The sequence below is a fragment of the Gobius niger genome (genome assembly GCF_951799975.1).
Source record: "Gobius niger genome assembly, chromosome: 2".
NCBI lineage: Eukaryota > Metazoa > Chordata > Actinopteri > Gobiiformes > Gobiidae > Gobius > Gobius niger.
The window spans coordinates 28,063,749-28,076,133 of record NC_136853.1 but is presented as its reverse complement, the minus strand read 5'-3'; the positions used below and the strand labels follow the sequence as shown (position 1 = coordinate 28,076,133).

Genomic DNA, 12,385 nt, shown 5'->3' with positions numbered 1-12,385 from the left:
ATGCTGAATTATGAACATAGTTTTCCACTCAATAAAGATACAAAGACATCGAGAGGAGCAAAGTGGTTCAACAGCCCATAAATACATAAATAACGGAGAATGCTAACATGTGCTACATGCTAATGCTACCTACGACTGCCGTTCTTTTGCTTCTACTGAACAATCTGCTGTGGAAAAACTTTTTTTGCTTTTGCTGTGAAAAACATCAATATGGACCCGATTTACACTTGACTTTATTTGTGTGTGATAAATAATAATAATAATTCATATTTCACCATAAAACAGCTAAAAAGAGTGAAAAATTTAGATTCTCAAAAGATACTTCCTTCCCCCTCAGCGAGGCCACGCCCCCTTCTATGACGCGATGCCGTCTGTATCGGTTTAAAATTGTTTGTTGTCTATTTCACTTCTTGTCAGTGTCCAATAAGGAAGTGAAACTATAAACATCACAAAAATTGTGAAACTAATTAAAGCTGGCCACAATTTTTTCCAAACATTGTGTGTAACGTGTCATATGGACTTTAACAGCAAATAGAAAGAAATTATTTAGGCTATTTACATAAAATATTTCAGTATAAGATTACTATAAATTATATAAATGACAATGTTGACCATTTTGAATTATATTTAAAAATATTATAAAGGACTAAAAGGGTGATTGTTCGTTGGTCAAATTCATCATATTTTATTAAGTGCACAGTAAGTCAGTTGTCAATATTATTGTATTGATTTAACTATACATACAGATATTAGTCATTATTGATTGAAACATGAAAAACTTACTGTACGGAAGGTTCAAGCAATAAAAGATTGCTTTGCTTTCAGTACAATATATGCTATGAATGGACTTACCGCTGCAGTTCCCCAATACATTTTTACAATAAACATTACACTTTTCTTTGCATTTTACATCGGTTTTAACCAAAGAGGCTATGGGGAAATAAGAAAAGACTTGAAATCGGCATTGTTTTTAAACATTTTGTATCATCTATGCAGTAGGCGGAGCAGACAGGCACCCTTTCGCTGTGAGCGCCTCAGAGTCCACACAACTCTGATAAAACACAGAACTAAATGAGGCTCAGCGGAAAAGAACAGATAACGCTCAGTTTATTTTATTCATTGAGCTTCTGCTCCCGTTTCAACTCTTCTCCAAATTGGTTCAGCAACAGAAGCCCCTCACACGAATTCCACCGCAGCACACGGGCAAAAGACGCAATCTTAATGCACACACAGCATTTAGCTGCAAAAGTAGAGAATATCACCAAATAAGGATCCAGTATAGAAATAAGACTGCAGTTCTGTTTTGCAAAATGTACCGGTTTCCTCCACCACTGAAAACATGTACAATAGGCCAGGATGAATGAGAGTGTGGTTAAGAGTGCGTATGGGGGACGACGGGTGGAAATTAGCCCAAGGCTACAATCCAGTGTGGCATGTTCATTAACATGCACTGTCCCTACCGATTACACCAATAAACTAAACTAAACTAAACAAAAGCCATGTAATGCCATTCAGAAAGCCAAGAGATGGACAGGGCACGTCTATACATGCATGAAAAGTGTGACTATACAATTTAAAGAAATAAATATAATAAATATTGTTTGCTTGACATTCTTACCTGTCCGTTCTGGAGTTCAGTGAAGCTTTTGCATATCGTCTGATTCTGTGAACAAAGCAAAGCTTACTTTAGAGTTGAACATGAACATAAATATGAAATAATGTTAGCTGTGCAAACTTTGAACTCTTTGTGTGCTGCAGTATCTAACCCTCCAGCAGTAAACCTCAGGAGGAGCCTGTCACGGAGCGGCTGCTGCACGTCAGCGGAAGAAGATCTGTGCCTACATCTGTAATCTATTGGATTCAGCCAGAATTATCAAGGGAGACCAACAACTCTAATTTATAGGGATTTCCTCACAGCAAAGCAAGTGGTTAAGAAACAAAGCTCTGTGTGTAACTTGATCGAATTCAAAATGTAGGTGCTCTCATCCACCATGCAGTGGCTTTGCAGACAAGGGAAAAGTGAAAGTACTGATAGTTTCCTCCTGATGAGTGCATTGAACCTTAGATTGTGTCACAAATCATACAATACATTGCATCAAGTCTTTAACTGCTAATAACAGTCATATGCTGTGAAAGCAGAGTGAATTAACATGTTGAACACAAGTGGTACACTTTGAAAGTAACCAAGTAGTGGCAGTAGTACAGGTTATACCATTCATTTACAATTTAGAAATAATCTTTAGAATTTGATCTAAATGGTCATTTGCATAACATATTAAGTCCCAAACTGACTCAAATGCACACAGCCAAATCTCCAGGACAAAATGGTCCCAGTTGCTGCTTAATGCTACAAAATAAAAACAAACTGCATTTCCTTCATATTTACAGCCAGAGCATCTGCTCCAAATGTACACAAACACAGCCAGCTTCTGCTTGCTTGTTAGCAGTTGGACGACGAAGCTTTTTGGGGAAAGCATTAGTGCTGTTTGGCTTACACTGACAGGCTACATCTTTCAGAGCTGCAACTGTGGACCCTCACAGGAGCCAGGGCCACCTCCTACTTCCTCTCTACTACACTTCTGTCCGATTCATTTCTTTTAGTCCACATAAATGTTCAGCTGTTCAATGCGCAATTTAAGACTTACATTTAAAGCAATAATGTATTTATAAGGATGTTGCTTACTTACACTTTGAGTTGCACACTGTGGTATAAAAATTGAAATGTGTACAAAAACTATGGCATTGTTAAAGTAACACTGAATGTAGGGTCAAAATAAAACTCTCCACAATAGGTATGATTTGCCATGAACTGTTCCCTCCGTTGTGATTATTTCTATTGTCAGTCTTGACAGCAATTTATCCATGAACATGTTCAATTAAACCTCGCAGGAGTGGGGTCAGAGGGTCCCAGGACTGAGGCCAGATTGTTAGTCTCGTCTTTGGAGAGGCCGCAGCTGATGCAGGAGGAGAAACATGCACAGGCACACAGCGATGAATTACAGGAAGTGTGAAGCCTCACAGCTCCAGCAACACCAGGTTACTGTCAAATCACAAGCACCACTTGGGACACTGCCAACTGATCTAATGTGTATCTAGAAAGTCAAGGTATACGTTTTTATCCATGTATCGAAATGTGTCCTCTATATTAGAGCCAACTTTCAATATTTTTCTTCAAACAAAAAGTGCAAATTGTGACACACTGATGTGGCTCTAACGCCTCATTTACGCCTCATTTACACTGAGTACGTTATGTCTCTGGCCCGTTTTACGCAAGTCTGCCTAGCTATAGAAATGTAATCAAAGTTATCTGGTCCGTCATGTCGTCGGCTCTGTGGCAGGAATACGCAGCGATTCATCAATGGCCTTTTTCAACAGCGCAGTACTTTGTTTTATCATCATGCATGAACCACCAGATTCATTTGACTTAATTTTTATTGTTATGGCAGACGTACGTAAAACGGGACATCATTTCTGAACCATTTTTCTTGCCTGGTTTATTTTTGACTGACTGCTTATACAACATCCTCTTATAATGCACCATCAAGTGCTATATATGTTTGTTTTCAGGACAGTTATTTTCATTCTATTTATGCTGCAGTGGAGTCTAGGACTGTAATAAACACGAAAGAGCCAGGAAAACAAGACTCAGATTAAGCAGAAAGTACTTTTTCTGTAAAATAAATGGAATAAAAGTAATGAAAACGAAAATATGAAGGAGAGAAGGTGTCAGAGAGCAGCAGCCGCGGTTGTTTCCTTTGCCATCGCTGCTCCTCATGCTCTGTCCAAAAACCAACCACATCTGCCGATCTGACTGAGGCTCAAAACAAACTTGAATTCAGTCCTTCCAATGTCGCACCTGTCACACAGCCATTCAATGAGCGGCAATTTCTTTGCAACTGTTCCTTAACTCTGCAACTTCCCTGCAACTAAAGTGATAGTTTCTGACAAATATATCCCTTTCATTAGTCATATTTGCGCATATGAGCGGTGTCTCGTGCCTCTGCAGGGTTCAGACTGAAGCGGGGGCTGCCTCTCTGTCCCCGGCCGCCTCACACTCATCTCGGGTCTGACATTATGGGGACTTCTGCCCTGTGTCAGTCTCATTTCTCTGCTACTGCCCTGATAGACACATGCACAGCTCTATTTCTCTCAGAGGGGAGAGAGCCCCAGTGTGTACAGAGCTGCAGTTACATACTTACTTCGGCAACAAAGGGCAAAAGAATATGATTGGATGACATGCATTTGGGTATTTAAAAGTAGGTTGGTTGTTTTCCTCCATTCACTCAGAATCTGTAACGGCTCAAGCCATACATTCAGGTGGTAAGAATGAGTTGGAGACGTGTTGACGCAGTTTCCCTCAGGGGACGTGGCTTCACCGCATCTCCATGCACGGCTGCTCTGAGCCTGGAGGCAGGTTGACCCTCTCCGTGCTATCACGCAACAAACTGCCTTTTCATTAGCATCAGGTGAATGGGACCGTGGCAGCACGCTCTGTGTGGTCACAACAGTTTATTACAGCACTGAGTATAAATCACACAGAGGCAGTGGCTCTGGAAACTGTCAGACAGCAAGAACAGGATTTATGTGACTTTACAGGCAGGTTTTAGGTTTGGGGGTGAATATTGGCTATACAAAAACCCACGGCTCTATATGTCCAAGAGGCTATAATGATGCATCAAAAAGCGATCACTACTCCACAGACTGTTACAGTAAATGATAAATGATACAGAAAATGTGTATGGCTTGTGCTCAAACGTGTCCTCAGCAATGTCCACACTCTCCTCACAAGTGTCGCTTTGATTATGTCCACGCAGCCTTCCACACACTTTGGATTTCATGACACCTAACCCTACACAGGAGAGCCACCAGGTCCTTTAAAATACATAACAGAGATTAGACACAAGTTAAAACAAATAATTACATATCTCAGGTTTGACATGTTGTAATCTTGTAAAAGTAAAAGTGACCTTGGAATATAGTAACTCATCTTTTTCCTATGTCATCAGTGTTCCAGAAATTACATTTCTTAATTATCAATTTAGTGAAAACTTTACTGCCGCAAAACTATGATTAGCACAATCACAAGAATTGTTCCAATAAACTATGTAATGGTTAAAAAACCTGAAAAACTTTCAATGCACTCTCATGGCTTCTGTTGAAAATAGACTGCCACACAATCTCTTGGTGTTCAGGTCAAAGATCAAGCGCCTATAGGGAAGATTTTTATCTGTCCAGTGATAAAAAATGGGACACGTCTGATGGTTTGCTTAAGAAGCAGCTGTTCGCATGGGCTGACGGGCACAAGCCAAGTCTGCAAACTGCACAGAAATCAAACTGACACAAACAGTCTCGTTCAGTGTAGTTATCATTTACCCACAATTGTAAATGTATTCAAATGAAATCCACATTATTGCCTTTACTTATCGAATGCCACAGTCGTAAACAAAGATGCAGACAAAGACTAAAAAGCAATTAAAAATAAATAGGGCTTGGCCACAAGTACCAAAGAGAAAGGAAGATAAAAACGGGGTAGAATAGCAGCTATTTGAAGTCACAGCCATTCGTCACAACACAGGATAAAAACAAGCAGCTTGAGCAGGCGTCCGGGTCCCTGCCTCGGGCATCATCACACTAAACGGATAAATTAACCCAATTATTTGGCTTTGGAAGTGGCTCTACAGTTACTGATGTCACAGTATGTGCACATTGTCTTTTGCAAGTGAACGCTGATTTATGCTCAGTTGTGTTTGCTGCACATTACTCGTTGGCCAGCTGAGTCCATGCCTGGAAAGCCCGGAGGATTACTGCGCAGCTTTTCTTAAGTTATGAATGAGCTAAGTTTACGTCAATGAAGTGTGGAGTTCTCAAAGAAAACAAGAGGTACCAATGAAAAATAGATACAAATGCATAAGGTCATACTGCCTTTGCTCTGCCCAATCCCGTCAGACTATGGAAGCTAAGCAGGGAAGAGCTTGGTCGGTACTTGGATGGGAGACCGTTTGGGAACACAAGGAAGCCTAGCGAATGTAGTGAGTGAGTGAGTGGTTGGTGGTGGCCGGAGGGGCCAATGGCGCAGACTGGTTGTCCCACTTCCCTCAGTCTACCCCAGGGCAGCTGTGGCTAAAATAGTAGCTTACCATCACCAAGTATGGAGTGAATGAATGATGCAATGTAAAGTGTCTTTGAGTGTCCAGAAAAGTGCTCTATAAAACCGATGCATTATTATTAGTATTGCATGAATGCAGACATGCTGATAGAAGAGGAGATAAACGTTATTAATCAACTATGAAAAATTAGGCTGAATGCAATAGTGCCTTTTTAGAAAAACTGCAATCTTCTGTAGTTACAGTAGACATGTTATTAAAGGCCCTATACATGATCTTTTTCTTTTTGTAACATTCTTCAAAAGTATGTTGTAAAAGTAGGGTAGTAGTAGTAGTCCAAAGACATATCTTGCTATATACTATACTATATACTATATACTACTATACTACTACTATACTACTACAAAACTAACTATAGACCCATTGCAATTGCCAATATACTGTAGTTGTGGAGCATATTTTTAACAGACGGGATACATTTATCAATTTGGCTGTATAGCAAATCATGGCACAACTGTGTTTGCAGCGGCATAATATGGAGATGGCGGTTTGCTGTTCCTCTCCAAATAATGGCCTTATGGCCTTGGTTCATGGGTCATTGTACTTTGCTAACTGTGGTAACAAGTGCCTGTTGGTGAGGCTGCATCATTGCTACTCTCTCACACATGGCCTTGCCATGTTTACACTGCATTACTGCTGGTTGTACGAGCATTTTTGTTTCGTTTTGGTGTCTTGATGACTGGCTGTTTAGTGGCTCTCTCATGTTCAGGTTTGTTTCACTGCCACCTGTTTGTTTTTCAGCTTCAGCTTATAGCTGATCTGGTACAGTAATGTTGGCATTCCTGCTGGAATTCAACGTAGTCAGACTTTGTTATGCATTTACTGGTTGTCCCTCGTTATATCAAGTGGACAGGCACTTTGATCAAGCTAACTTTATTTTCCCTGGTTTTGCAAGCTATCACAGGCATACCACAGGCACTGTTGTCATCACCAGTGTGACTCGCCACAGTTGATGGGAGCAGTGTAACACTATGTTGTACATCAGCGCAACTGCTTTATTATTGCACCACATTGATATGTTGGTGCTTCAAGCTGGTCCTGGCGCTCCTGGCTCAACATCTGGGGATGGGTCCCCGAGTGCAGCTCTAAGGCCACCCACTGCGGTCGCTCACTGCTCCTTACGGTTTGCCCCAGGAGTATTGAAGGATGGGTCAATTGCAGAGCACAAATTTCCCTGGGGGATCAATAACGTATACCTTACCCTTTACCTTGACCTGGTCATCTGGCCTTCATGACGAAGTGTTTTTCTTTACTACAGTTGCATGTGGCGTTGTGTTTTTGTTAGCACCCCTCTCATTTATTAGGAATGTTTTTTTGAAACATGTACCGTTCCAGAAGGAGAGTTTCCCACTTCTTGGGCACTTCTCCATATGGGTTAGTCCTTTCCTGTGCACTTCTGAGGACAGAACTTCTTTGGAGTCCATCCGCACTGCTTGTTTGCCTGTATCCGCCTGTGTATTCACCTGGTTTGCACTTTGTCTGCAAACCGGGTGAATACATCTGTGGGTGAATTATAAAACGTCCAGCAGTGGCGCACGATGTTGCTTTAAGAATGTTATTTAAAAAAGCCCAGCTAGACTTGTGCCAGTGAACTACTGTATATGTGTCTAGTGGAGTAAATACATCGCGTGCTGTCTTGAAAACCTGATGTTTATACTTATTTGTCACCTGAATGATTCTGAAAACATTGTAATCCTTCCCTTGACCAATTTTGCGTGTAGTGCTGTATGGTACACCTCGCAGCTGTGGAAATTGGGTATGACCAGCATACAGTTTTTTATTGTTTGTTTTTATCTGTCTTCTGTTCTGGACTATGTGTCAGCTATAAAGTTTATATCTATCAATCTATCATTGGCCTTTAAAAATCTTTGCTGCTGATGCTTCAGCCTTTCAAGGTTGATTCCAGCCATTGCATTAGACAGTCATCCATCAAGTGAATTATGATTGTTAAGTCACATTTTCTTTGCCAAATTAGCAGGCAACTTCATCCTTTGAACGAGACGGGATTAGGCACACACTTTTGGACTGTCCTCTGGAGGCCTGCAAGTCCTTGTCTCTTCTGGAGCTCTTGATCTCATCCCTAAGAATGTAATACGTAATCCAAAATTCACAAAGCATCTCGACCCTTTGTTGAAAAAAAACAACAGTAATAAATATATACAGCTCATCTGCCTCTAAATCAAAGTTCAAGCCAGGAAATCCCCTTTATCATCGTATTACTATCAGCCACTTCCACGACAATAAACTGATATGTTGCTTTATGTGCAAATGTGTTTAGGTTGTGCATCATGAGCCTGGTTCTCCATGCTTCTGTTCCCTCTGGTGAGTTTATTTACAGACTCGCACACATTTGAAAAGCATGCCAGGGCTATTAATAGCAATGTCCTGATCTCTAGTTAGAGCAGAGAGCACATACGAACCATGCCATCTTCTGGCAGCAGCCGGCACAAATATGGACTCATTAAAGATGCTGAAACAAATCATTGCTGACCTCAAACCCACTATGTTTATGTTTACTTATCACAATATTGCCTTTTAATGCTTCTGAAACTTTATTGTTATTTTTTTTAAGTTATTATAACACATCTTGGTCACTATCTAATACACAGTTATTAGAAAATGCTATATCGATCTGTAACAGCTTATTCAAGTTCATTCTACCTGGTTTGTGTATGGACTCAGAGCGGGCAGCTGTGTGTTGCACTGTAGTAATGAGGTTTTGCGTTGGAGAGAAAAGCACTGCAAGAGATTGGAATTTAAAAAAGAAAAAAACACTTCCTGTTTACGTAAAGCCATGGGAGGAGCCCGGGTCCAATTATTAAAGCTGTACTACCTGCACTACTCCATTATCAAACCGTGAAAGTCGTATAGTAGTCGAATGAAATTAGCTGCTGCCTAAATGCGTTTCTAGCTCTCACAAACTGCGTTTCCATCAAACAAAATGCGAATCTTTTGAAAATGCGCTAAAGCAAAGCGTATAACAGATGCGAATTTTACGTGTTTCCATCAAGCTGTTCTAGCGAATAACGGCACTGTTGTAACTATGGCAAACCAGAGCCAAAGATGGAGACCGGGCCACAATCTCATCCTCTGTCCACACAAACCTGTCCTTCTTATGCTGGGTTTACACATAACGGCGACAAGTCACGAATGCCACGAATCCACATTCGTGACCGAGGATCACGAATGTGGCTGATTTGGGGGTAGAGGTTTCACGCGCCGCCGCGAACTGTTGCGACCTGTTACTGCGTGTTACGATTAGCCTAATGGCACGAATTATTGCGTACGGTCACGAATATGCGTCCCGCACTGTTACGTGCTGCTGCGTGTTATTGGGAATTGTCGCGTTCTGTCAAAAATCTGTCAAGAATTGGGCGAATGTGGACAAGATCGCCTGCCGCGCACACCGGGTTGGAGGCGGAGCAGGGACGTCTCGCTCCGCCGTGCGCCCCTGACTCGTTGGGCTCAATAGCTGCACGACTTGGGCTGACTTTACTCCACAGAATAAACATAAAAACACTACACTCACTGTGCACTCGATCTTCTGGGGATCCGTCGGAGAACTTGCTGCTCTTAAACCTCTTTATCCATGATTCTCACTCGTCTGGTCAGTCTCAGCTCCATTTGGAAAAACTTCATAATCCACAAAAACAGGCCTGTCTCCACCTGCCCCGCGCCCATCACCGCTTGCTTTACGTGTCTAAGGTTGTAAATAAGCCTTAACTTCTCCATGGTGTAGCTGCTGCAACCACGCGCTGTTGTTTTGGTCAGTGGAGGCAGCGTGGGAGATGCATTCAGGGACGCACTTCTTACTGTCCCTTTTTTCCCCACAAACGCGGGGAAAATCGTGACAAATATATAACAGTGGGGTTCTCCAGCGGGGGGGGGGGGGGGGGGGGGCAGTAGGGGTGGCAGAAACTGGCTCCCAAACATCAGGAGGAACGACCGCAGGAGGAGGAAAAGCACCTGAGGAGCGGCGGCGGCAGGTGCTGTCCCGGGCCTGGAGCGCGGACTGGCCGAGTTTGTGTGACTTTCCTTTTGCTGCTGCAGGTCCGAAAAAGTACTTTTCAGCGTAGCGTGTGTTTCCATCAATTTTGTGCGTGAAAACAGTGATTCTGCTCAACGAATGCTGTACGAATGCTGTACGAATGCCCTCACGCTGAATTACGAAGCGCCACGACTCATCACGAAAGGACACGCTCCGCTGCGAACTCCACGAACAGAGGGTGAATCGTGTCATGTCACGAACTGATGCGTTTTGTTAAGAATCCCATTAAGGCGCGTTAAACCCAGCATAAGCAGCCATGTTACCATGGAAACGACGCTAGCACCAGCGTCTGTTTATTCGCTTCATGACATTTATTCGACAAACTGCGTTTCCATCTCGCAAAATACGCATCAACAGTTATGCGCACAAATCAAAAACCACCTCAAGCGAGCGGATAAACTTTTTATGCGAATTAAGAGTTTAAATGCGAAATTTGGTGTTTCCATCACTCGTAAATTATGCGCAACTTCAAAATGCGCATTTTAGTCCAGTGATGGAAACGCAGTTACAGACACTCCCACTCATCCCGATTATTCACTTGACTTAACTAGAAGCATGTCTCAGCTGAAGTTCATAGTGAGAGAGCGTTAATTTAGCCTCTGACTTCCTGCTTTGCACTGGAGGAAAATGTGCTATATTTACACACAAAACACTGCGCGGGTCTGTTTATCTTTCACACATTTCATTAACAATGTAGATCTATAGTGCAAAAAGAAGTTTACTACAAGAACATGGTTTCATTACCACATCTAGAATGGAAAACCCCTGTACAACTGAGAGCTTTCACAAACTAATACTGTGATGATGAGGATGATGAGGATGATGATGAGGATGAGAAGGATGATGAGGAGGAGGAGGAGGATGAGGAGGATGAGGAGGTTGATGAGGATGAGGAGGAGGAGGAGGATGAGGATGATGAGGAGGTTGATGAGGATGAGGATGATGATGAGGAGGATGAGGAGGATGAGGAGGATGAGGAGGTTGATGAGGATGATGAGGATGAGGATAATGATGATGATGATGATGATGATGATGATGATGATGATGATGATGATGATGATGATGATGATGAGGAGGATGAGGATGATGATATATATCATATATCGATATTCAACTAAAAAAACCTTTCGGTCCATATCACCCAGCCCTAATCCTAATGTTGGATTATAGTCCGGGCAACCTTTCTGAATCCGTTAGCCTGCTCACTGCATGTTTTTGGAGCCGTTTGCATTAGCCATCAAACATTGCAAATGATGCACCCCATTTAGGTGAGGTCAAAGCCTAGCTAAAAATCCTTAATAAATGTATAGTCCTATTGAGATTCAACTAGAAACACATTAGCGTCCCCTGAGCTAAATACTGAATCAGAGTTTCTGCTTTGTGTGCGCCGGATATACATCCAGCAGCCACTAAACTTCATCTTATAAATATGCTAATGATAAAGACATTACAGAAATTATATAAATGCCTTGGAAATGGGACATGGGCGACATTGGCACAGATGGTACAGCGGGTCGTCTCATGATCGGAAGGTCGGGGGTTCGAATCCTGGCTCCTGCAGCTGCCCACTGTGTGTCCTTGGGCATAACACCTCCAATGTCTGCGTACCCTGGTGTATGAATGAGTGTGAATGGGTGACTGGTTCCTTGATGTAAAGCGCTTTGGGTATATGTTGAGACCATTTACCAATAACCATGAAAACGGACATTGCCATATTTTTGGTAATGTGCTTCCCTGTTAATTTGTATATACGGGGATGGAACGTTCAATCTAAAATGGACCCGGGATCCGACGGCTAATAAAATGGGGTCATTAGGCTCAGATAGCTAAAGGCATCTCTATGATTTCTTTGGAATGACGTTGTATCTGTAGAACTGGAGCTCATGATACCTAAAATGGCATTTCTCACCTGAGCTCTATGAATAGAGCAAGCAGTCATTTTTTGCCCCTTTCCCGGCAAAACTGAGTCACAGATCAGTGTTAGCCCGCAGAAAGAACAGAAGAAAAAACAGCAGCTGATATTTTTAGGGAAGTGATTCAGTGTGACACACGCACTCCTCTCCTTCTTCTTGACTTTACGTCCTGACAGTGAGCCTAAGCTGCAATGAGCTAACTGTAAAAACCCAATAGGATTTGAGTCAGGATGAAAAGGCTCAGGCGCCACTGGATGGTG

General features: G+C 42.2%; 1 protein-coding gene across 2 annotated transcripts in view; it reads right to left on the bottom strand.

Moving 5' to 3' along the window:
- phf21b (PHD finger protein 21B) overlaps positions 1-12,385 on the bottom strand; it is a 50,719-nt gene that overhangs the window by 25,947 nt on the left and 12,387 nt on the right. Inside the window, exon 2 of one of the 2 annotated variants that reach the window (XM_079551527.1) lies at positions 1,619-1,663. The exons of the other annotated variant lie outside the window; for it this stretch is intronic. Within the exon in view, the coding sequence (XP_079407653.1) occupies positions 1,619-1,663 (45 nt within the window). The remainder of the gene's footprint in view (positions 1-1,618; positions 1,664-12,385) is intronic. 2 annotated transcript variants of the gene reach the window in all.